Here is a 26,521-nt window from a genome sequence, read left to right as displayed (position 1 = left end):
GGCATGGTCAAGTGATCTTCACAGCCTTTGTGAGTAGAGACTCTTTTACAGAGTAGAAACTGGAAGCTCTGGAGTCAGGGTATCTAGAGTATGAAAAAGGCAAGGTGTATGTGGACATCTGGCCACTCAATCCAAAAGCCCAGAATTCTATGGAGTGTATCATATTCCCTATTTTCATTCAGAACTCCTGGGTGACTTTCTTATTTTCCTCTCAACTTTGTTTAGTCTTTTAGAAGTCACTGCTACATCACTGTAATGTTTCCCAGTCCCATCTTGGGAACTGGTGAAAATCCATCCCACGTTTACAGACTAGATTCTCAGTTCCATTAGATGCAGTGTTGATTCCTGCTGTACTTTCCATGGTGGGTGTGTGTGATGGCTACAGAATCTCATTCACTACTTTTGCTTTCTATCTGATGGCCATTTTTTTTGAGACTTCCTTAATACAAAGTAAAGGATAGTTCATCGTGGGGATTGAACTCATGGCCTTGCATATTCAAGGCAAGTGCTTTCCCATTGAACTACATTCCCCAATGACAGACTACTAGCAATACTTAATTAATATTTAATAAGCAAGCATTAGTATAAACCCTGAGAAATCCCACTTAGCTGTTTCTAACTGGACATGAACCAGTTTGGTCCAAAATAACGAGCCTCCACGATGTTTCGAGTCTCTATTTACTGGATGCATGCCTTGTGATGCAGGACTAACCATAAGCCATTGCTCTCTTCTCACACAGGTAGCACTCCCCAGATGCCAGACTGGTATAATCCAGGTAAGTTGAACATCAAAATTTAGCCAACTTAACTTGGATCTTTGCGGATAACCCTGTAGTTTGTTGCCAGTTGCTACTTTCTTCTCATGCAGTCAAGTGAAATGGTGGCAGGCAGCAGAGGTGGTATGTGGGTGGGATGGGATGATTATAGCAGAAGCGGAGCTTCCTTCTCTGAGCACTGACGGTCTAGCCACAGGTCCAGAAGTGTAGATTGTTGTGGACAGCACTTCTGCCAGCCCGACAGCCAGGGTTCTCAGTGGGCTGCTGTGTTAACGTAACGAAAACAGTCACATTTTAAAAGGACTCATATTTGTCTTGCAACTTTGAAGTTTCCTGGTAGCCTGCAACATTTTGGCCTGTAGTGATACAAGGTATCCTTTGCAGAGAGCTGGACTGGGAATAAATTGCTCGCCTAAAGTGGCCCTCCCTGTTGATGATTCTTCCACCTGCCAATAGAATCTTGAGCAGGGAAGCAGCAGGCCTTTGGGGGGGCCGTTTACCTCTATGGCAGTAGTTACAATATATGATTTGTTGTGAACAGCCCGTGGTTAGCCGTTTGTGTTTGATTACCACAGCTGTAACTGTTTTTGTTTTTTCTTTAGAGCGCACTGGAATTCATGGGCCCCCAGTTATAATTGAAGGAAGTGAATACTGGTTTGTTGCTGATCCCCACTTAAACTATGAAGAAGCCGTCTTATACTGTGCTAGCAATCAGAGCTTTCTTGCCACCATAACATCTTTTACAGGACTAAAAGCTATCAAAAACAAAATAGCAAATGTAATATAAACAAATGCATTTTGATATCTTGTTTATTTTTATTTTATGTATATAAGTATTTGCCTAAAAGGTGTTCCATGTTTATGCAGTACCTGCAGAGGCCAGAAGAGGGCACCCACTAGAACTATCCCCTAGAGCTGTAATCATGGTGGTGAGTTCCACTGTGTGGATGCTGGGAATTGAACCCGGATCCACTGAGCCATCTCTCCAGCGGGGAAAAAAAGCATCTTAATTCCTTATATTTACGTTTATTTCACTTATTATTTCACATGTTATTTAAATAATATTTCACTGTAGTATTTTTAAAGTGTCTAAAACCCAAATCTCACCCATGCATGTTAGTATGTCTATAACCTTAGCCCTTGGAAAATTCGGACAGCAAAATTGTGTATTTGAGGCCAGATCAGCCAGAACTATAGAGCTAGACAGAACGAGAGGAGTTTGGGGAGAGAGGGTAAGGGAGGAGGGAAGGATACAGAGGGGGAGAAATTAAATCCTCATACAAAATACAATTTGCTTCACAGCATCCAGAATCGTGCTAAAAGGCTAAAGAGAATTGCTTAATGTACTAGAATACACATGACTGATATTAAATATCAACTTGATAGATATGTATCAGTAGAGAATATAAATAATCCTTATTCTTTATCATGCCTTTTTAAACTTTTAACTTTTTTCTACTAGTAGAAAATAAAATAAAACTTCAAAATAGCCTTTGGGTGGGAAACTAGTATTGTTCAAGGTTTAAATAACTATAATAAGACACTATATGCCCAACGAATGAATACATTGGTCCAAATATGATTACAGCAGTCATTTTCTGTATCCAAAATAGGACCTATGAATATATAAAGTAAGATATGTCCTTTTGATGAAAGGTCCCAGTGTATATTATTTTTTCGAGACCAAGTAATGGAGTATTTGTAGATTTTTGTGGTTTGTGATTACAATAAAACAGAATATTGAAATGAAAAGTCTCCTAGAATAGCCAGCACATGTAAAGAAGGGTGTGCGGTTTCTTTTCAGATATCTGGGGATGACCAGAAGTGGTGGGTGAAGACGAGCGAGAATCCAATTGATCGTTACTTCCTAGGGTAGGTAACACCTTAGATACCAACTCAGGTTATCAATTCATCACAAAAGAAGCCCTGACTCCCCTGTGTGAGGAGATTACTTCTAAACAGTGTTAAACATTAGTCCATACATTTGAGTTTCTTTGCATGTTTGGTGTCAAAAGTGGTTTAAAAATGATAATGTTAGCATTAAGTTGGTAATTAAGATGATTTGGACTAAAGAAGATGAAGAGGGCATGTAATCACACTGCAAGTTCTCACATCCCCCATTCCTTTCAGCTCGCGACGCATGTGGCACCGATTCCCCATGACGTTTGGAGACGAGTGCTTGCACATGTCAGCCAAGACATGGATTCTTGGTAAACTTCATTCTGACTCTTCCGTGTTGACCGTGGAATCTGTGAACTTCAAATTCAGCCTACATCTGTCTTCCTTCTGAATGAATGTTCAGTAGTTTCTTCTTAATTTACCGTTGATGACAGTAGCTCAAATTACAAAGAAAAGCTCTTTCCAATGCCGACATTTTCAGTTCTTTTATCCTCACGCCATTACTTTTAGACTAGGCTTAGTGCTTGCATAATTGATAAGCAGACGGATACGTTTGCAAGGATTAGCAGGCAGTAGCTCTGTATCCCCTCATCAGATGTCCCTGCCTGCTTTCTTCCTGTTTCACTCCACCTTTCTCTGGCTTAATGTGTGGTTGCCTTATTAAATGTGTAATTATTACAGTCAATATCACCATCCTATAAACCTCTTGACATGAATAATAGTAGCGGCAGAAGTGACCAGTAAAGACCAAGAATATATTTTAACTATCAGGCATGACCGCTTTAAAGAGCTTCTCTCTGAGCAAAGGGTAGACTTTGGACCATCCCTGACACCAAAGACTGTATGATAAAGTAGGAGTCTGTCTTTATTAGCAGTTGCTTTTAAAATGCACTCGGTGAAAAATTCTCATCATCACAATCCCGGCTCTCCCTTTTCAGACTTAAGTAAACGAGCAAACTGTAATGCCAAGCTGCCCTTCATCTGTGAAAAATATAATGTGTCTTCATTAGAGAAATATAGTCCAGATCCTTCAGCTAAAGTGCGGTGCACTGGGAAATGGATTCCTTTTCAGAATAAGGTAAGAGGAGGATCTCTGCACTGTGCCAACCATGGTCACTTTCATGCTACTTGGATGCCCTGTGGTAGAAGGGGAGCCTCTCAGACACCTGATGGGGCTGCCACATGGCCTCTGCTTCCAGAAACAGGAGCAGCATCAAAACCATTTCCCAAACTGTGATGCCTCCAGGCCTTTGTATTCTGTCGTTCCCAACACCAACGTCGCTGCCATTGATCTCCCGATGACTTTCCATCAATCCACTGACTGATCACTAATCCCACAGCCTGAGGAAACTGACTCCATTGAAGGGTGCTGCTTTCTTTCCCCCTTAAAGGAGAAAATCTAAGTAGCCTCTGTCAATCAGCTCAGGTCAGAGACCAGGCAAGTGCTACAAAGTACTTAACCTTGGTTTTGCCCACACAGGAGATCGATGATTCAATGGGTCTGGTGATTGGTGAGTTCTGTGCTTTCCTCTTTGGAATGCATGAGCCTTACTGCTGTGTGTGCGTATTACAGACTCACTGGGATGCGAGGAAGAAACTGTCACCCAATGTTAACACATTTGTTCTGTCACTTAGAAGAAGTGTAGAGGGGTGTAGTCTAGTCTGGTGTGAAGACACCACAAAGCCTTCAAGAGCAGCAAGCTCCTTGTTTCTGCCCCGCCATATTTAACATTGGGCATCTCTGTTAGAGTTCAGGGTGGTCCTTCTGGGGCCGTTTCTGGAAATCACCTAGTGACTTTCCTTGTGGCTAAGGCCGAACAAAACTGTAGAATGGTTCAAGAAACACAACTTGAGGCAAACTATCCCACCCTAACCCTTGTCCCTAATCACGGAGAAAGGAAGAGATGGATTTGCCAGCAGACGGGCCCGCAGTGAAGCAGGGGCCATTTTGACTTTGGAATTAGGGAGAGGCCGCAAGGTAGCTCTTATCACTGAGCTGCATTCTCAGCCATGTTTTGACTTGAACAAAAAAAAAAAAAAAAAAAAAAAAACCCACAGGATAATCTTTTTAATTCCTCCAAAGTGCCGGAACTGTGCTGATTTGCAAAGTGACATGAACTTGAATTAAAATGTCCTACGAAGAAGAAAAGATCCGTGTCAGAGATCAGAGCCTGCGCTCTGTTCTCCCATAGAGCAGACTCGAGATAACCACACTCTGCAGTTGCCTTGTCTGGGTCAAGTGGCTTGCCTTGCCTCAGCTCTCTCCTTTGTTCCGAGAGTTAAATGAGATAGGTAACTGACTGAATACAGAGACTGCAGGGCGAGTAAGAGACTCGACAAGTGAGACATTCTCAAGATACACGTAGTAAATAATCTGGAAGTGGCTCATCGCGAGCTTATAGCGAAAGTACGATCTGAAGTCACGTTCATTTGCACATCTCACAGGTCGACAGCAGTGCGCTAAAGAGGAGGTGCCCCTGCTTCTGTGGTTTTCTTGTGTCTAGAGTCTGAGTCTCCCTCTGTGTCTCTGTTTACAGTGCTTTCTAAAGGTCAACTCTGAGCCCGTTACATTTTCTCAAGCAAGCAGCATTTGCCATTCCTATGGTGGCACCCTTCCTTCTGTGCTGAACCGGAATGAACAAGGTACCAAACCTCTGGGGAGGCATGCTGTCTGTCTGTTTGTTTGTTTGTTGTAATGGGGATAAACTTTACAAACATTTCCAGCACAACTTGGAAAGTTCTATATGCTGGTAACCAAGAAGCTTGGGAAAGTTCTATATTTGGGAGTCAAGTTTGTTTTGAGAGGCCGTGGGAAATTAAAACAACCGTTATACCACTTTCTGTTAGAGAAGACAAAAGGCTGTCTTAATAGATAATCCACATGCTTTTTTACTTTTTCTGCATTTATTTGTGTGTGTATATATGTATGTATATATGTATGTATGTATATATATATGTATACATGTATGTATATATGTATGTGTACATGTATGTATATATGTATGTGTGTATGTATGTTTGTATATGTGTGTATATGTGAATGTGTGTATGTATATGTTTATATATGTATATGTATATATGAATGTATTATGTATGTATGTATGTATGTGTAAGTATGTTTACATGCCCATATGTGAAGATCAGAAAACATATTCTTCCTTTCCACCATGGGGCTCCGAAAATCCAATTCAGGTCCTCAGGGCTGTCCAGCTCTCTGGCCCTAACTGCTTTTCTAAAAACTTTCTTTTTAACAGATTTTATTATATCCTTGCTTCCGGAAATGGAAGCTAGTTTGTGGCTTGGTCTGCGCTGGTCTGCCTACGAAAGAATAAACAAATGGACAGATGGCCAAGAGCTGACCTACAGCAACTTTCACCCACTGCTGGTCGGTCGGAGGCTGAGCATACCAACAAACGTGAGTTGATGGATGTCTGTCAGTCATCTATTTAGTGCCGGGAGATACTTGAGTCTCCAAAGGTTACTAGATGCGGGTTACTAGGACCCAGGATGGAGCTCGACTGAATGCTTTCCAAGCACGCGCAAATCCATCCCGGCGCTTGATCTCCAGCAGCACATACACACCAGGCAGCACGGCACAAGCCTGGAATCCTACACTTGGGAGACAGGTCCAGGAGAGTCAGCAGCCCAGTCACCCTTATCTAAACTTTTTTGAGAGCAGTCTGGGACATATGAAACCCTGCCCCATAACATTTTAAAAAATAATGCTAAAGGCTCATGCACAGCTCCGTTATACGACATGCTGCGAACAGGCAAGCTAAGAGAGCTAGAGTTAAGAGCGGTTTCCGAAGGCTGGGGAGGCTGGAGGGAGGTGATGCAGTGAGGTCCGAGGCCTCTCTTTTAGAAAAGAGAAACTCATCTAACACTGACTGGGGTGATAGCTGTCCAATCTGCACATACACTCAAAACTGCAAACTGCACATGCTAAATAGTTGAGTTGCAGCTCAGTAAAGCTCTGAGAACCACAGCCTCCAAGTGGGTGAAGCCTGGCTTTCACAGCAGCAGATTCCCTCCTGGCCCTTACTCCACAGCCTTGTGGCTATCTAGAAATGGATAAAAATGTTTTACCTGATGTGGGGGATGTGAATGTCCCACCTTACTCTCTCAAGCAAAAAGACAAAACAGTGACGGGTGATTTCTCCGTAAGAGTTACAGGAGATAAGCCAGGCATGGTGGCTCATGCCTTTAATCCCAGCACCTGCTAGGACTTCCTAGAAACAGGACACAAAGGGAGTGGTCACTACCACCCTAGACTTGTTGTTAGGTGTGGAGGTTAGCAGACGGCTCTGAAAGCTTTTGTTGGTAACATTATGGTGACGGTGAGACGTAGTGTTCGGTTACAGGAGAATTTCATGTTTTCAATCAGGAAGAAGAATTAGATTTTCTAAGCCTTGTTTCTGTCATTTCCAAAATATCGCCGAGTTTTTCCCATCAGACAGACTGGCAGGTGGTGAAACACACGAAGAGATTATGTCTCAGGCACCCGATCTGCCTGTTCTGAGGAAATTATTATTTGTTGTACCAACTTTGGTGTGTTAGCATTTCGTCTGGGAATGCTTACATCTCTGCTCAGCTGACTTTTCAAAGCTCTGTTACGACGTTTTCTTCCAGTCACACTGCCTTCACAAAATGAAGCGTGCAGCTTTCTGTCTTGTCCGTGTTCTGGAATTATGACCCCACCGGTGCTAATGGAGGAACTGTGTACACAGTGCTCTTTAATGAATAAGAAGACATGCTGTAGGAGTCGAGGACCCAACATCGAGGCTTCTGCCTGGGGTCAGCATGCCTTTGGAAGTTTATTTAGATCTAAGATCAACTTCTCACTCTAAGTTCCAGTGCTATCATAGGCTCAGTATAACAACTGGATAAAAACCACCCATGCCGAGTTTAGTCCAGTCCTCATGAGTGTTTTTCAATATCCACCCGTGCCAGTTTCCAACTTCCTCCAAAGACACTGGCACATTTAGGGGGAACATTTGGTGTTTCCTTATATTATGAAGTTGCCTGTACCACTGACATTCTACAGTGTGTTAAAATAAACATGTGTATGGTTTTGCTTTTTAACCCCCATTACTTAGTGATTGTGCAAAGCAAAATCAGATGCATGTCTTGGGTTTTTTGCCCTGTCTCTCACCTCCAGTGCAGTCTTTTACTTACAGCGACCAATAGCACATCTGTATTTTCCTATTCTGTCTTTCTTAGAATTACCCAGTCTCTCACATTGAATTCTTCATTTCTCTCCCTTTTAAATATATTTAATAATGCATATTTTCTCTATATATGTTTTGATCATATACCCCTTTGATTATTTCTCATTATGTTCTATAATTACTTTGTTTCTATTTTCATATAACGCTCATTTAGTGATTCAATTTTTTAATCCTAGTATAAGCGTGTTTTTGTGTTTTTTAAACACATGTTTATTTGTTTTGTATACATGTGTACACGCATGTTTGCATGTGGGTTCATGCCACTGGGCATGTGAGGATATCAGAGGACAGCGTGTGAGCTGGCTTTCTCTTCCACCACATGGGATCCAAGTGTGAAACTTAGGGGCTCAGGGTTGGCTGCAAGCGCCTTTACGTACTGAGCCATTGCAGCCCCTTTTCTTAGCTTTACATGCGGAATAATACTAGGAATAGAACTACATCTCAGTGTTTTTACTTCAATATTAAGTTCCCATAATGAATAATGTAGGAGAACTCCAAGGAGAATTGTTTAGTATGCAGTACAGTTTATTATTATAAAATGTTTATAAAGGGACTGGAAAGATGTCCCAGCGGGTAAAGGCCCTTGCCTTACAAACAGGAGGACATGAGTTGATCCCCAAGCCTATATAAAAGGCAGGTGTGTAGCACAAGCCCATATCCCAGCTCTGGGGAGGCGGAGAGAGGAGAGATCCCCAAGTTTTGCTGTCCTGCTAGTCCGGTTAAGTCAGAGATCAGCAGGTGAGAGACCTTTCTCTCAGAAATTAGTGGAAATGATTGAGGAAAAAAAAACCATTATTAACCCACACATACTGTGAACATGCATCCACACACATGCTTGTGAACATACACCAAAACATGTACACCCAAAAAAAGTACCCACAGCTATTAGTTGAATTAATTAATTGTATTTTGCTTACTTGGATTATCAAGAGTGACTTCGGAGAGATTAGAATTCCTGTGGTTGTTTTTGTCCTATTTCTAAGAGGTCTTCTTTATCTGTTTAATGAAACTATGTGTATCTATGTGAACACTTTTTAGTTTCTAAAGTCATCTGCCTTTTCTTAGTCACATTTTTTTTGTTGTTGTTCTTCTTCTTTAGATATTCCATGGTAAGTTCTTTCATGAGTTGTGTTGGGTCTTTTTATTGTTGTTTTGTGTTTGTTTTGGTTGTTGTTGTTTTTTTTATTTTTTTTTTTATTTTTGGTTGGTTGGTTTGTATGGGGAAGAAGAAACTCCAACTTAAAATCCAAACTTTTCATTTCTTTCAAGGACCTTCAGAATATTCACTCCATGACCGCACTAACATTTGCCTTTCTTTTTAGTTCTTTGATGATGAGTCTCACTTCCACTGTGCCTTGATTCTTAATCTTAAAAAGTCACCGCTTACTGGGACCTGGAATTTTACATCCTGTTCAGAACGCCACTCTCTGTCTCTCTGTCAGAAGTACTCAGGTATTATTAATCCCACTGGGCAACAGTAAGATCACTACCACCATTTTTGAGCCAAATTTGAAGCAAGCTTTATTAAATACTGAACGGGAATATGGACACTGGTCAGGGCCATACATGGGCTTTCCATATAGTAGCCCCAAAATAAGAATGTGTACTTCCTGGCTGTGACCAACAGGGGGCAAGCACACTTCCTGATGTACTTCGCGCCTATGTTTCTCCCACCCACATGTGATCAAGCACATTCTGTGCAGTTGGGGCAACCAACCTTGTTTATAAAAGTGACAATGTGTGGCTTGCTATCTTACGTGAAGAGCCCCCGGCATTCCAGGAAGTTCTCTTGGGCAAGTGGGGCTTACTGGTTACTACACGTTAGAGGCTTTTGTTTGTTTGTTTTATAAATCTCTTAAGCACAGTAATTAAAACTTAAAACATAACTTTAGCCCTCACAGTGTCAACTGTCACCTAGATGTTTACCATACTTTATGCTGTGAGATACAAATGGTTCCTTTTGCCAAAAGTCTTACAAATGAATTCAAATAATCTTATAGTTTCGTAGCATACATTTTTAGCATCGACAAGTTCATATTGACACAGTGAGGCAGATTATCTCATAAAGACTGTGGTTTTTCCAAGTTATATTGCCACAGTTAAATATAAAAATTAAGTCTGTGGAGGAAGATGTTAATAGTCGTCTAAAGAAAGTTCAGTACTCTCACCAGCTAGGGTTCAATGTTCTTTCGATTCAGATACTTTACAGATTTTAGTGTTTATGTGAAGAAAAGGGCGGTACCGTACAGACACTGTTAAATTCAGCCAACAGATAGGAAACACTAGGTATGAAGCAGTCTGCACATTTCTGTAGTCCAAGTAAGGAAAAATATGTACTTCAAGAGTAGAGGGGTTGGGGATTTAGCTCAGTGGTAGAGCGCTTGCCTAGCAAGCGCAAGGCCCTGGGTTCAATCCCTAGCTCCGGAAAAAAAAAAAAAAAAAAAAAAGACAAACGTAGAAAACACTCACACTGGGTGGCACGTTCCTTTAATCCCAGCACTTGTGAGGGAGAGGAAGATGAATCTGTAAATTCAAGGCCAGCCTGATACTCATAGTGAGTTCCGGGACAGCCAGGGCTCCATAGTGAGAGGGAAAAAGTGAAATAGCAACCACCCAGTTTTTCTTAGTAATATATTGCATTATTTTTAATTGCCCACAATAAGGTTTCAATGAATGTTTAAATACGAGGTTTGGTTCTGTAATGAGAACCTGAAGCATGTGTTTCATGTTCCTTCGCAGAGCTTTTCTGGTTCAGTTAATCCTTGCCCTTTATCCCACGCTCTCTGATGACTTCCTTACTCAGATAAGAACCCTAAAGCAGGATTACTTCAGGTGAGGCTTTCTCCCCCTGAACGAAGCAACTAACCAAGGGTGTCCTGGTTACAGAAAGGAGAAGTCCCAAGTCAGATAGTTTACCTAAGCCATTCAGCAAGACATGCCTAAGTCACTCAACAGAAAGCTAAAATAAACAGGCCAGGGATGTTGGAAGTAAACGAGGAAGTGGTGAGATCCGACAGACCTCCATGCCTTGGCACAGTGTGTGGGAGGAGCTGTTGGTCTTCTTTTCTCTTACAAATAGAAACTGAAGACAGGCAGCCCTGGGAGAACACTTCGGAAACCGTGAGGTATCTAAATAACCTGTACAAAATCGTCTCGAAGCCCCTGACCTGGCACGCTGCTCTGAAGGAGTGTCTGACAGAGGGCATGCGGCTGGTGAGCATCACAGACCCTTACCAGCAGGCCTTCCTCGCCGTGCAGGCCGCCCTGCGCAACACCTCCTTCTGGATCGGACTCTCCAGCCAGGACGTACGTTTCTGTTCTTCCTGTTAGCTCCTCTCGTAGACTAAAAGAAAGCAGCATCTTAAAATCCTATGCAGTTAACTCCACGGATGTCTGATACTTTATATGTCTTCTGACATATAGTGAGAGATTTTAAAAAACATTGAAGTGGGCGTGACTCATTGACCACTTTTTCTTATTTTTCTTTGTTGACTGAGCTAGAATCAGAAGTTGTCAGGTCTCTAGCCAGTAGGGTTTAGTGTGATAAAGTGTTGAGAATTTTCCACCACTTTCAGAGTTAGCAGAAAGAAGTTAAACACACAGGCAAACAAGGGGCTCTGTCTCAGATAAGATCAAATGGAAAGACTAGCACCTGATATTGCTCTTAGACCTCCACACTTGAACAGGGCGCATGTATGCCACTGCATGAACACATACACACACAGACACATGCACATCACACACAGAGAGTCATGTGCACATCTAATACATACATACATACATACATACATACACACACACAGGTACATATCACACAAAATCACATGCACATCATACACACATACATACACACACACATGTGCACATCACAAAAACACACATAGACATCACACCCATACAAGCATACATACATGCACATCTCTCTCTCACACACACACACACAGACACACACACTGACATGCACACATCATATACACACATACATATACACTTAAAAATTGTAAAATATAATAAATTAAAAGAAGAAATTTTTAAATCACTTGTACTATAGTTCCTGTTATTAAGGTGTGGTTCCTTCATACATGTAATCCCAACACTTAGGAGCCTGAAGCAGGAGGGTTATCATAAGTTCAGTGCCAGCCTGGTCTATAGAATGAGTCCCAGGTGAGCCCAAGCTGTAGAGTAAAATTTTCACTGTTTAATGGAAAGTCGCTGATAACAAAGTATCAGAAGTATTTTACTGGGCGTTCTTGAGTTACTGTATTTCCCACCTAAGGATTGTAATCTTTTCTTTAGTCTATTTTCTATTTAGTAGTAGTAGTAGTAGTAGTAGTAGTAGTAGTAGTAGTAGTAGTAGTAGTAGTAGTATAGGTGGTGAGGGTGGGGGGGGTGGCACACATGTAGAGCTCAGAGGACAACTCAACATGTTGAGTCTGTTCCTCCTTCCACATTTGGGTTGTTGGGAGGGAACTCAGGTTCTCAGGACTGTGCAGCAAATGTTCTACCCTCTGAGCCATCGTGCTAGCCTTTCTCTCTCTCCTCAGTCTTGACAGATGCTTCTCTTTCCCTTCTCCTTTATGCTACATATTCTGTGACTGTTGTCTATACGTCTTCCTAAGCTGCCTTAAGTCTTTGCAACATAACAGGATTGTAACATTGTATATTGAAACATTTGAAGATTTCTAAACGGAACAGAAATAATGTAACTTTCCTTTTATTTGGGTAACACTTCACTAGGGAAGTACCAAAGACCAGAAGTGCGAGCCTGGAGTTGTGAGCACAGTTGTTTTTATGTACATTCATGAAGAAACTGACGTTGACCTGAAATAAATCATGCTCTCTGTATCTCAAGTATAGCCATTCTGGGTTGCATGAAATCCAGAGCAGGGTCACAGCATAGATCATTTAAGTATTTAAGACATCCCAAAGTCAGTGGTTGGGACAGATGATGGAGCATCACTCGGGACACTGTAGTGACCATCAGGAAGGAGCAGGGGGAACAAGTCCTCATGTGAGAGACATGTCAGAAAGAGTCAAGGATCCTGGCAGTTTGTACGTGAAAAGACATCAAGGGACACCAAAGGAGATAACACCCCCCTGCCCTTCCTTGGGTTCTAAGAACAGAAAAAAGAACAGGTTTCCCTTGTGCAGCTAAAAAAAAGCCTAGTGTTAGTGTGGAAAAGCCAGGTTCAAATCAAGATCAATGAAAGAGCTGATGTTAAAAGCTTAGGTATTTATAGTCTCCATCAGGGGATTTCACATTCAATATGGAGAGGTGGGGCAGGAGGATTTATCTGTGGTGGAAGGAAGCTCCAAAGGCTGTTTCCTAGTTTGGACCTTCCCTTGGGCCTCAAGAAGGCCTTTAATGCAATTGGGCCAGCATTAGTTATTAAGGCCTAGCGCCCCAGTAGTACCACATAAAGGCATTCTCAAGACAGGTGGGTGATTGGGTCTTGTCAAGTTGTAAAGACAAGTGTTTAGAGGCTTCTAGACTGATACAAAACACTGAAATGGAAGCTGCTTTGTCCCAGAGACCAGTGTGCGCAGTAGTATAATATGCACAGGCTTGAAGAGACGAGACTAAGGAATGAACGTTTCTGTAGCTCTGGGAGCTAGCCTGCTCGTGGTTATGCATTTTGCACTAGTCCAGTCTTGTGTCACAGCCACTTCCCAACAAAGGGCTGGAAAGCTGGAGGGTCAGTGTCACAAATCAAAAGCTCTTAAGTGGTTGGACCACGGCTGACACCACATAGGTTCCTCCTTTCTGTTCTTTCTAGTATGCCATGTTGTCTCCAGAGTGCTCTGTACACAAAGTGGTTCTCACTCCATTTTAGCTTTCTGGTTTCTGACGAGCAGTTCTGATGATCTGTGAGCAGCATTATAGTTAGGACCACAGAGTCTAGGGTCTAACACCCTGAACGGGGTTCCAGCCGCACTCACTCTCAGTGACCTATGACCTGCCAGAGCCCTCTCAGATGGTTGTCACAAGGACCCAGACATTTAAGGTAGTGCTCAACACAGTATGAAATGCAAGTAAGAATCATTTGATCTCATGGGTTAAAATAACATAAAAGAGATAATGTCAATTATTGTCTCTGAAATGAATTTCTATGCCTCATAGGATGAACTCAACTTTGGTTGGTCAGATGGGAAACGTCTTCATTTTAGTAACTGGGCTGGAAGCAACGAGCAACTTGATGACTGCGTGATATTAGACACGGACGGATTCTGGAAAACAGCCGACTGCGACGACAGCCAGCCGGCAGCCATTTGCTACTACCCAGGAAGTACGTGAATTCCAACCGTTTTCATTCCACCACCCGTCCCCAGCAGTAGACTCTTGTCTCTCTGGTGGGTTTTGCAAAATCTTACTTTGTCTTAGGGGATTATAAGGAAATCATTATCATGTCCTTTTCAAAACTGTGTTTTTATTATGTGTATGGGTGTTTGGGTAGTATGGGCATCTGTGCACCGTGTGCATGCCTAGCGTCCATCAAGCCAGAAGAGGATGTCAGCGGATGTCTGGAGTGACAGATGCTGTGAGCCATCATATAGGTGCTGGGAATCAAACCAGGTGCTCGAGAAGAGCAGACAACTCTTAACCACAGAGCTATCCCCGGTTCCCATCATAGTCATCCCCCCCCCAACAGAACTGGTGCAAAGATTTGTACTCCGAATTATTGACTACAAGTTGCATTGTCCTTAGTTCTTATTTTGGAGTTTGACTTTTGTACACCAGGTGACATTGACTGGCATATACAGTATATATTATTTATATATACATTTAGAAAGCTAACTTATGGGAACTCTTCTTAATTAATTCTTAACATCAATGACTAACATCTTAAGCCACTGTTGAAATTCCAGGCATGGCGGCACATACCTTTAAGCCCAGCACTCAGAGGTGGATCAGAAGACTGGCAAATCCGAGGCTGGGCTGCCAGGCAAGACCCTGTCTCAAAAACAAAGACTCAGTTGATTATATGGAGCCCCACACGCTTGAGGCAGCTTCAGTCAGAAGGGAATTTAGACCACCACCCTGCAAACAAGAATAGAACTCAACCACCCGGAGACTAGGGAGCCTCAGACAGGCAGCTCTCTATGAGTGTGAGGCCAGCCTGGGCTGCATAGGAAATTCCAGGCCAGCCAAGGTTACATAGCACGATGCCATCTCAAAGCACAAAAAGAAAATAAACAAAAAGTCTCCAACACCAACAAGAAGACAGAAACCCAGAGGTGTGCCGTGTGCCTGTCCTTCCTGTCTCTCTCTATAGCACTCTGCCCTTGTGAACTTTCTACTCTCTCTGTGAGGAGCAGAACGAGACTGCTCTGCAACCCTCACTTCTGCCTGTCACTGGAAGCAAGTTGATGATTTCTGAATCCCACTTTTCAAACTCTTAGGATCCAATAGGCTCATCCTGAGTTGAACATGCAATCCCCAGCCCAACCAGGGGCCCACATTTGTGTGGTTTGTGGTAGAAAGAACACACTATTTCTGAGACAAAGGGATTTGTTGCAAAATGGGAGAAAGGTGCCCGATAGTCTCTAAGGCATAATAAGCCTGTCTGAATTATTTTGAGTTTAGCATATCTATATTTGCATCCTCTTGAGTGTATTAATTTTTCATAGAATAAAAAAAACATACTCTAAAGGCCATCTTCTAAATGATATTTCTGTTTAACTTTGTTAAAAGAATAACTATTCCATTAAAATTAGAGATGCCACTAAGCAGAAATGCACGAGTGAATCTCACGGTTACAGCTAGATGCCTATTGTTAATTAATATGTTTATAGAGTCCCTCTGAGGAGGTTCCTGGCACTTGACATTTAATAAGGCAGGAAGACAGAAACTCGTGTAACCTAAAAACGCCTCTTTTTTTTCCCCCCACGTTCCTCCACTCCACAGCAGGAGTAAGAAAATTATGTCAAATAATTTCCTCACCATGGAGCGCCAGCGCTTTGTGCTATATCCGAGTGTAAACAGACCAAGGCTGTCACTTCCTCACTTCCTGCATGTTTCCCACCAATCAAGCCTAATGGCTGTGAAACAGAATTTAACATTTACATCTGTAAATTCTCACCACTTACTTTTCCTCCCAGATGAGACCGAGGAGGAGGTCAGACCACTGGACAGTGCTAAGTGCCCCTCTCCTGTGCAGAGCACCCCATGGATACCGTTCCAGAACGCCTGCTACAACTTCATGATCACAAAGAACAGGCATAAGACAGTCACACCGGAGGAGGTGCAGTCCATGTGCAAGCAGCTGCGTAAGTATGCACTTCTGCCATCGAGCACTGGGGCGCACCCGCACTGCACGTCACCCGCTATGAAGATCCGTCCCCAAGGAACTAACTCTCCTCATTCTCACTAGAGAACAGAGAAGTGGCCCTGAAGCAGGCTAGACTGACCGTAGACACACAGGTCACCCCGAGTAGCAGGAGACTCAGTTACACCACTAATTGGAGCCACGGTCTCAGACCCGGAGCCATCCCCTGTAAAACCCTGAGGGTCTGTAACTTTTGAATAATGGAACAGAAGGAACCAGGAGCTGTGTGCAGAGATCCTATGAAAAGTATTATGTCATTATCCCCCAGACTGTGCTGTGTCTTAAGAGCACTGGTTTCTAAAAATTAAAAAAAAAAAAAAGATAGGATACGTTTTGAGAAACACTAGACTGTATACCCCCTGTATCAAAGCACATCAAGGGATACTTTGAGAAATACTGGCATAACATGAGACTGAGGCAGCAGGCACAGGGCCTGATGGGGTCCTAGAGCTGAAAGGAAGCGGACACATGCCCCCATCCCTAACCCAGGAGCTATCTAATTGATAACCACTTGCAGATGAAAACTTGGTTTCTTCTCCAAGGAAGTCTCACTGGGGAAAGCAACTCCTCTTAAAGGCAGGCTGCATGGCCAGTGGTCGATGCCAACAGAAGATGAGCTCAACAGCATCCTTGGAGGGTCCTTGTCCCTTAATGTCATGCAGGGCCTTTTCTTTTTATTGATTGTTTTAAGTCATTGTTTATTGTATATTATTTGCATTTTACCCTGCAGGTCTTTTGTGTATAGATTATGGCTTCTGGTTTCGGTTTTTATGGGGTTCCTAAGCATGTGAATGAATGGATCTCTGGGTCTCTTTCTCTTTCTTGTGCATTTTCTTTGGTTCTTTTCCTTCTGTTGGTTTTTGTTCTGTCTTATTATGTTTTATTTTATTACTATCTTTTAGATGCCTGTTTGTTTTCTTATGAGAGACAGAAGGGAGTTGTATCCAGATGGGAAGGGGAGGTGGGGAGAAACTAAGGGGAGTAGGGTAGTGGAAACTACAATCAAGATATATTGTATGAAGAAAAAATATATTTTTCACTAATAAAAAAATAAAATAAAAGCAATAATAAAAAAGAAACACTGGCATAAATGAACTAGCTCAACTTTGTAGCTAGTGTTCCCAAATGCTTATCCATGCGTACTTTTTCTGGGAAACCCCTTTGATTTTTTTTTCTGAGCAACTCATTTTGGAAATAATAACTTTCTTTAACTCTAATGTAGCAGTAATGTCTAAGGAAGGCCTTATAGCACATTAAGAGGTCTAGAAGGAAATGATGTAATTGTATTTTAATTTAGAATTGTAATAGTTTTGTTTATTACATGGTAGTCTTTAAACAGCCATCAGAAAGTGAGCTTTAAATGAAAGAAACAAAGTGGATGCCTTAAGTTCTCTGCTCAGCTGCCAAACTCCCCATGTCCCATGGGGCCAGATGTACAGATGAACGCTGCATAGCCTGTCACCTTTGTAAGCACATACAGTTTCAGTATGCATGTGCGTGTGTGTGCGTGTGCGTGCGTGTGTGTGTGTGTGTGTGTGTGTGTGTGTGTGTTTCTAGTATTCCGAGACTATCTAAGTTTTAAAGGTATAAACCTGGTGAGTAGAACTTCCTGACTCTTTCAAGTGAAACAGAATATTCTGTACAAAATAGTTATTAAAATTGGCCTTTTTTATTTTGACAGATTCTAAAGCACATAGTCTGAGTGTTCGAACTGAGGAGGAGAATACCTTTGTTGTGGAGCAGCTTCTGTACTACAATTACATCGCCTCGTGGGTCATGCTAGGAATAACCTATGAGAGTAAGTGGCAACGGCAGGTCGCTCAGTTAGCACTCCATCATAACCTAGTTATCAAATCACAAAATACAGTCCTTTAGAGACCGTGTTTGATGATGCACCAACATGTGTTATATATGTAATACGGCGTGTAATAATACCAGTAAGGTTTTTGTGTCTCTACTCTGCCACTAACACAGCCTAACCCCCAATCTTAGATTTATATGGTAGAGAATAATTTTGCATCTCCACTCTTCTTCCTGGTAACTCAGGACTAATTAAAAATGACCACACTCCTATATAAGCCCCCAGCTTCCGTGAGAAGAACAAACACAGTGTCACATTTCTATTGATGTCACTGCCCCTTCTGGTTTACAGGATATGCGTATGGCAAACAACAGAAGAATAAGGTTCATGGTCTAATGGTGGGGTGGGATAGTTGAAATTTGGATTAAATACCATGTTTCCAAATATCATTGATATGGACAAACCTTAAAATCCTGTGTCTAATAGAGAGTAAATGAGACCGATTTAGAAGGGAAATCACAGGCATCCTGAAGTTCATGGAGGTCTTAATACTAGAGAGGCAAATCAGTCTGTAGGCATGTCATGGAGGGTCTGCATGAAATCCAAATGGACACAGTAGTAGACCAAGCTGCAGAGCTACATCAGAGCAAGCAGGGAGAGAAAGAGCAGACCCAGGCTGGTCCCAGCAGGCCATGTGCTTCTGCCTCTCCTTGCCCTCTCTTGTGCTTCCCCTAGAGTGGACACTTTCAGAGCTGTGCTTTCCCAAGAAGCCCTTTCCACCAGAGTTCAGTCTGTGTCAGTAGATGTGTAAGATGTGGGACTATGTATAAGAATGTAAGTGTTTTTAAAACTGACAAGTTTTCTAGGGTACGGCACTCAGTGCTTGTTCCCCTGGGAAGGATTGTTCAGAGCAGAAGAGGTCGAACTCAGGCGTACATACTTGAATTTTACCCTCCGGGAATGGAATGCATATAACACAAACACAGAAAGGGACTGTCATATAGGGAGGGAGAACAACAGGAGTGGTGCGGGGGACAGAATGCATGAAGATGACAGGAAGCCATTGCCTTCTGTGCTACCTTAGAAACTTAGTGAAATAAATTATGTTCTCCTGTGTATTTCGTCATGGTATTGTCAGAAACAACTGAAAATGTATTCTCTATGAAAACATCTTCAGATATGAAAACTCCTATTAAGTTATCTTAACTTGTTTTATCAAATGTACAACTAAAAATTCTCTTATTAAAATATATGGACATCTGAGGAATGTATAGAAAGCAAGCAGAGTTAGATGTGATTCTTACTGATCTACCTGATACCTAGAAATCACTATTTTTAGTTATTTCAAAATATTAGAATATACAACGAGTTTGGAGTCTTAAAACCTTTTTATTTGTTTGTTTTGGTTTTTTTTTTTTTTTGAGGTAGAGTTTCTCTGTGTAACTCTTGCTGTTCTGGACTCATTTATGTTCAGGCTGGCCTCGAACTCACAGAGATCCTCCTGCCTCTGCCTCCTGAGTGCTGGGATTAAACACATGGGTCACCATGCCTGGCTGTGCCACCTGACTTTTCAGTAGTGAAGCCATGAGTAAAAGTTACTAAGTCAACAGGTAACCGATACTTCAAACCTGGTGAGAAACAAGCCTCTCTTCCAGCTAGTAAATCTGTACACCACTGTGTTATATTGATCAGGAGGCTGATAAGTGTGGGTGGGAGAAAGAAACGGAGGCGGGAAGCACGTGACACCCAGCAAGAACAAAACATGCATGGATTGTTCTTGTGTCCTTGGTGCAACTGGATGTCAAGATGTGTTGAGAGTTGAGACGATGATCAGGGAAAGAAAAAGAGCAGGACAATAGGGGTGTGTAGGTAATGGTGACATAATTTCTTTATTCTAATTTGTAATTTAAATGATGACAGTTTTTCAGACTCCTCATTGAGAAGCATTGCTTTGTCTACTGCAAGGCCACATTGAAAACCTGTGTTTATTTTATGTGTTCTCTAGTTTGTGGTCTTATATCTATGTCTATGCTGTATTTTGAGGGGTTTTTGTTTTTTGTTTTTTGGGTTTTTTTTTTTTTTGGTAACAACAAGGAGCTCACATTCATAGTTTTGTGACTAGCCAACATTTAGCAATGTTTGTTGAGAAGCCTGTTCTCCACATTGAAATGAAATGTGTTAAAATCTTTCACTTTTGAGTAGGCACAATTGTGTACAGAGGAAATCATTTCTTTTATTAATTTTATAAGATATGGAGAATTTAAAAAAGTTGTTATGGTCATTTATGTTATAGTTAAAAGTATATGTAAGAAGAATGGGTATTTGATGAAGGCTATTAAAGAGTGGAATTATAGTTAAATGTTTCATATTTATAACTTATATTTTCAAGTTAAAAATGAACACAATTTACTGTTATATTAGAAGACATATTTTAGAGGTATAGTTAATCAGACCACTTTTTAGAAGGTATAGGAGAAAATAAATTGGTGATTTGAAATACTTAAACTGAAACCGAAATTTTGATTTAATCTCTTAAGTACAGAAAAATGTGTTTCTTTCCTAGACAATTCTTTGATGTGGTTTGATAAAACTGCATTGTCTTACACACACTGGAGAAAGGGGAGACCAACTGTGAAAAATGGCAAATTTTTGGCTGGTCTAAGTACTGATGGCTTCTGGGATATTCAGTCCTTCAATATTATCGAAGAAACACTTCATTTTTACCAGCACAGCATTTTTGCTTGTAAAATTGAAATGGGTAAGAGTCTTAGTCACTTTTCATTGCTGTGATAAAATACCCTGTATTGTGGGGCTTTCATGGACCCCGGTTGAAGTTTTAATTAACACACGGAGACGTTTATATAGTTTGTATGCCTTTTGCCGGAGCAGTCTCTCAGCTAGCGCATCTAAACTTATCCTAACTTCTCCACCATCCCATCTCTGCCCGAGGTTCAAACTGTCCGCTTATAGCTCCGTTCTGTTTCCGTTCTGCTCCTTCGACATCTCCCTTTGCCTCCTCAAGTCTCTTGCGTCTCTCAGACCGGAAGTCCCACCCCTGTACTTCCTGGCCCTGGCTCTGGGCCATCAGCTCATTAAACAAAAAGCCACATTCCAGTTTGAACCAATCGACAAGACAACACTCGATTTATCTCTTAGGTTGCCCTAAGCCATGGAGGGCTATCTGACCTTCATCTTTTGGGCAGGTGAAAAAGGACAAGCATTTACAAGTAGAAAACCGGTGATGGATCATAGAAATTACAATTCCAACATCCTGCCGGCACTTAGCTCAGTGCCAGGACAGCTGTCAACAGTGATCACGCGGGAGCACACCTTCATACAATATTAAGGGAAGGTTACCCCAACAACACTGAATAAACAACTTAAGAGAGAAAGGATTTATTTTGGATTGTAGTTCTAGGTGATAGGGTCAATCATGGTGGGGAAGACACGGCAGCAGGCAGGGGTGGGGCATGATGGCAGGAGCAGGAGGCTGTCTCATTGCCACACATTCATGAAACAGAAAGTAAACAGAAAGTACAGCAGGACTATATAGCCTCAAACTCACCCAGTGACCCACTTTTTTCAAGGAACTTTGCCTCCATAAGGTTCCACAACCTCCCCAAACAGTGTCATCAGCCCAGCGGGGACATTTCATATTTAAACCACAGCAGTAATGAAACCACAGCCTGTGTGGTCTCATTCCATAGGAGGAGGGTATAAAACCATTAGTTCTGCTAGTGACATACATGTAACGGCATGTGTGTCTGCAGAGCTTGCTTTCCATTTAGTCCCACAAGTTACAAAGAAAACAAAACCCTGGCCTTTGTTTTCTGGTCTCAGACTCCTAAAGGGAAACATTGCTGGTGAGACAGCGTTAACTTTTTTATCTTTTGTAAACGAGACTTAGATTAGTGGGTAAACATAGAGCCCAGTGAGAATTAGGAGGTAGCACTTCATAATTGAATCGTGAGAGAGGGATAGAACTTTTATTTTAAAAAAAGAAAGAAAGAAAAGAAAGTATACGTAGATAGAATTTTGACATTCCGGGCAAAATGCATGTCTTACAATCTCGTCTAATCCTTAAACCTATTTTGAAATGTAAATAACAAAATTCATCATCAGCTTAAGAACTTTATTATGATCAGCCTGCTCTAAGCCCTCTGCTGAGGCGAGGCCTGTGGCGGGGATGCCCCATGTGAACAGTCTCTGCTCCAGGAGCTGCAGAGTACTGTGATGGAGATCTGCCTCTCCAGTGTCCTCGTCTTATCAGTTGTTAGGCACCAGCCTCTCTTCCTCATGTCTAAGCTTCTCCCACCTCTCCCCTTCTTTGTCATTGGACATCTTTCTCAACTTCATTGTTCCCTGTATGCCCTGCTATGCATTTGTAAGTTTGTCTGTTTTCCTCTTGCCAAAATGGTTTCCTTCTTTCAATAATACACTTTAATACAATATTCATTTTAGACTAAATATAGATTTGCAGGGACATTACACAGTTAGAACTGAGAACTCTCACTACCCCATAACCAGTTTCCCTGTTGCTGACATCTTTAGCATGCCATTATTATGGTAGATTTATCCCAACTAATAAACCAACATTGGCTGCTGCACAAGAATTAACCAAAGCCTGGTCATTATTCATATCCCCCTAGCTTTTTGGTTGGTTGGTTGGTTGGTTGGTTGGTTTTGGTTTTGGTTTACAAGACAGGGCTTACTTTGTGTGGCTCTGGCTGTTCTGGAACTTGCTCTGTAGACCAGTCTGGCCTTGAATTCAGATATCCGACTGCCTCTGTTTCCCGAGAGCTGGGATTAAAGGTATGTGCCACCAAGCCCAGCCTCCTGTCCCCTTAGTTTTTACTTAGTGTGCTTTTCTATTCGGATAACCATTCAGGATACTGCATTAGACTCAGTCATGGTCCCTCCTATCTGTGAGGACTTCTTTCTGATGACTCACAGTTTTGAGGCTATCTGTTGTCTTATCTCCCTGTGATTAAACTGTGATTTTGAGTTTGGGAGAAGGTGTCATTTTTACACTAGCCTGTGAATGACAGATACTACCAGCATGACTGCTGGTTTCAGAGCTGATCTCTCTGGTCAAGGCTGTGATGGTAATTTCTCAATTATAAAGTTACCCTTTGTCTTCTCTCCATGCTGTAATCTCTGTACAGATGTTACTGTGCTCAGTCCACAGTTACAGCAGGAGAGTGCCATTCTCCATCTTTGGGATGGAGCAGGGAACCTGTGTGATTAGCTGGAACCCTGTACAAGATATTTGTCCTCGTTTTAAAATGTACTCATTCTTGGGGCTGGGGATTTAGCTCAGTGGTAGAGCGCTTACCTAGGAAGCGCAAGGCCCTGGGTTCAGTCCCCAGCTCCGAAAAAAAGAACCAAAAAAAAAAAAATGTACTCATTCTTTTATTTATAACCTCACTGCTGGTTTTATTTTTTAGAAGTGTGTGTGTGTGTGTGTGTGTGTGTGTGTGTGTGTGTGTGTGTGTCTCCCCCCCACCCCCGTCAGTCTCACATATCCAAGTGGTTAATAACTTTGCCATCATGTCAAGCATTTTTTAAGACAACAAGACAACTATCGAATTTAAGAGCCTTTTGTATGTGCTGTGAGGATAGTAAAGGCAACGTTTGCATTTGACCTCTCACGTTAATGTGTTTGTGGACTTGAAACCCTTTGCTCTTACCGGCCCTTTTATGTTGGATGTTATAGTTGACTACGAGGACAAGCACAATAGCACCCTGCCCCAGGTCATCCCATATGAGGACGGCGTCTATAATGTCATTCAGAAGAAGGTGACCTGGTATGAAGCCCTGAAGGAGTGCTCTCAAAGCGGGGGAGAGTTGGCGAGTGTTCACAACCCAAACGGGAAGCTCTTTCTGGAAGACGTTGTGAACCGTGACGGATTCCCTCTCTGGGTTGGGCTCTCGAGTCATGATGTAAGTCCCATTTTGCTTCCAGAAATTTTCCAAAGCTGTAGCTTCGAAAGTTAGAGATTTTAAGCATAAGATACTAACTCAAAATGTAATAGTGGATTAATCCTAGTGGTTTCTTGCCTTTTATATCATGGAATAAATAAAATTATAGCATGCAAGTGGCCCCGCCATCTCAGGGGTTCGCTGGGTTAATAACTCAACAGTATCTCTTTCAGGCTGTGTGATTTGGGGGTCTTTTAATTGTGGATCTAGTGATCAGTCTTCTGTGCTCCACCTCTGAGCTTTGTCCTTTGCTTGGGGAGGACCAGTTGGAAAGTTTCTTTCTGTAAAGTAAACAGCATGGAGCCAGAGAATCCTAAACTTCAGTATTAATGGCACATCCGTCATTTATGTGGTAGCTGATAGTTAGTGAGTTATTTAAACTTCACAGTCCTGTTTCCTCATCAGTAAAACCAGCTAGTAGTGTTTTCTTTCATATTTTAACACAAAAGTATATATAAAAGGCAACAAAAACTCTTAGTACGCTCATGACCTATAGGATGAAAAGGGCTTGGGTTTGAGAGGGGAGGACACAAGAGGAGTTGGAGAGGGGATGGGTGGGACTGGAAAGGATATAAATACTGAGCACCCAGGTTTGAAATTCCTTTTAAAAGATTAATGTTGATAATACATTTTTGGTTCTATTATTTGACTTCTGTATCTATTATGTATGTACTTCTAATAATGTCTGGCATACCAAAATAGCCATCCATTGAGGGCTGTGGGCCTTGTTAAGCAATCTTTAGAAAAAAAATGCCGAAAAATAAAAGGAATAAAGGAAGGACAGAGGGAGGGGAGGAGGGAGGGAGGAAGAGAGGCAGGAGGGAGGGAGGGAAGGAAGAGGGAGGGAGGGAGGAAGGAAGGGAGGATGGGAAAGAGGGAGGTTGAAGGAGGGAGGGAAGGAGAAAGGGAAGGAGAAAGGGAAGGAGGGGGAGGGAAGGAGGGAGGGGAGGAAGGAAGAAGGGGTGCCTGCCGTAAGTTCACAGATTCAAGAAAAAAAATGGAAGCTAGTCTCCTCATGTCTTGCTCTTGGAAGAGTTGCCCTTTTTAGCCTCTCCTGTATGATGGCCTCTGTAATGTACCCAGACACAAACCACAAAACTATGAAGCCCAGGAAACAGTGTTCAAGGCCAGGATACAGCTCAGTAATGACAGCACCTGCCTAACTTGTGAGCCCTAGATTCAATTCCTAGCCCCGCAAATAATAAAAAGAAGTGTTTAACAAGATATGGTACTGTTTCAGAACAGTGTGTAAGAACAATGTGAAAATTTTCAGAACAATACCTTGTTGGAGTTCTGAACCTTTAATTGTGCTAAAGGGGTAAGTGGAAGCCATTTGCATGTGTTTCATAAATCCAGTCTTTAAGTAAATTCAGAGACAGAATATGGTGACTGTCTCTAAATGTGAAGTCCTGTTTGTGTTCTCCCAGAGCACATGCACACTGTATCAAAAGCAAACCTCCGACTCCGCGGATAGGCTTATACTTACAGTGCTTACGCGCAAATGGTCAGCACTCGCTTCCTACCGTGTGTGCAGTCTTCTTATGTTGTTTCTCAAGTCGCACCTCTGAGCTCAGGGCGTCCACACTGTTCCCAAACAGGGAAGCGAATCGAGTTTCGAATGGTCCGACGGCAGTGCGTTTGACTATGTCCCGTGGAACAGCCCACAATCTCCTGGAGACTGTGTCGTCTTATATCCGAAAGGAATTTGGAGACACGAAAGATGCCCGTCTGTTAAGGATGGTGCTGTTTGTTACAAGCCTACGAAACGTAAGACTTGGTTTTGAAGAACCGTGTGTTTACTGAAATTTGATAATGTGTGCACGTCATCATTTAATGAACATATAAATAGAAATAAGACTTGTCCACAGGCTCTATAAAAACACATATTTCTAGCACTTGTGAGTTGGACTTGGGAGGATGGGAAGTTCAAGGTCATCTTGATCCAGCCCAAGGCTACATAAGATAATGTTTCAAAATATTTCCCCGACTCTGAGCAGGAATCCAACAGGGCTGAAATGTAGCTCAGTGTTATAATGTTTATCTAATATTTGGGAGGTCCTGTATTGGATTCCCAGCGTTAAACAACAACCAAAAAGGCTATAATGAACTTAACACAATTCGGACCCTTAAAAATAAAAATAAAAGTTAAATTAAAAAATCCAAGAGTTGGAAACCCAACCTCATAAGGATCCTAAAGGGAAGGAAATGTCTGCAACCCAAGGTGACCCAACTGAAGACAGAAATCCACAAGGTGCCCAGCGTAAGATGTTAAGAGGCTGCTGGCTGTGTGTCCCCTGTGGTGCTGTGGTGACTACGGGTTGAACCCACTTTCACACATACTGAAGCAGTACACAGCTAAGTCTGGAATCATGGGACAATATCCCTTTGGCTCATCAGCTACTTTCACAAAGTAGTAAAGGCCAGAACTTGCCTTACGGTCCTGACTCCTTCCTCCAGTATCACCATGAGGAATTTAATGGTTGTGTTTGGTCAGCAGCTGTTGGGAAA

The 26,521-nt window shown here is 42.1% G+C and overlaps 1 protein-coding gene across 1 annotated transcript in view; it reads left to right on the top strand.

Annotated features, from left to right (window-relative positions):
- Positions 1 to 26,521, top strand: part of Ly75 (lymphocyte antigen 75) — an 87,484-nt gene that overhangs the window by 51,608 nt on the left and 9,355 nt on the right. The window contains exons 17-31 of the mRNA NM_001427146.1: positions 741 to 776; positions 1,379 to 1,554; positions 2,581 to 2,648; positions 2,907 to 2,986; positions 3,614 to 3,753; positions 5,213 to 5,318; positions 5,930 to 6,090; positions 9,226 to 9,355; positions 10,983 to 11,209; positions 14,025 to 14,190; positions 16,004 to 16,171; positions 17,912 to 18,028; positions 20,595 to 20,789; positions 23,748 to 23,974; positions 25,612 to 25,780. Of these exons, the coding sequence (NP_001414075.1) occupies positions 741 to 776; positions 1,379 to 1,554; positions 2,581 to 2,648; positions 2,907 to 2,986; positions 3,614 to 3,753; positions 5,213 to 5,318; positions 5,930 to 6,090; positions 9,226 to 9,355; positions 10,983 to 11,209; positions 14,025 to 14,190; positions 16,004 to 16,171; positions 17,912 to 18,028; positions 20,595 to 20,789; positions 23,748 to 23,974; positions 25,612 to 25,780 (2,166 nt within the window). The remainder of the gene's footprint in view (positions 1 to 740; positions 777 to 1,378; positions 1,555 to 2,580; positions 2,649 to 2,906; positions 2,987 to 3,613; positions 3,754 to 5,212; positions 5,319 to 5,929; positions 6,091 to 9,225; positions 9,356 to 10,982; positions 11,210 to 14,024; positions 14,191 to 16,003; positions 16,172 to 17,911; positions 18,029 to 20,594; positions 20,790 to 23,747; positions 23,975 to 25,611; positions 25,781 to 26,521) is intronic.

This window comes from Rattus norvegicus, chromosome 3, assembly GCF_036323735.1.
Source record: "Rattus norvegicus strain BN/NHsdMcwi chromosome 3, GRCr8, whole genome shotgun sequence".
Taxonomy (NCBI): domain Eukaryota; kingdom Metazoa; phylum Chordata; class Mammalia; order Rodentia; family Muridae; genus Rattus; species Rattus norvegicus.
Note: the sequence above shows the minus strand (reverse complement) of the source record. Positions and strands in the feature narration are given on the sequence as shown.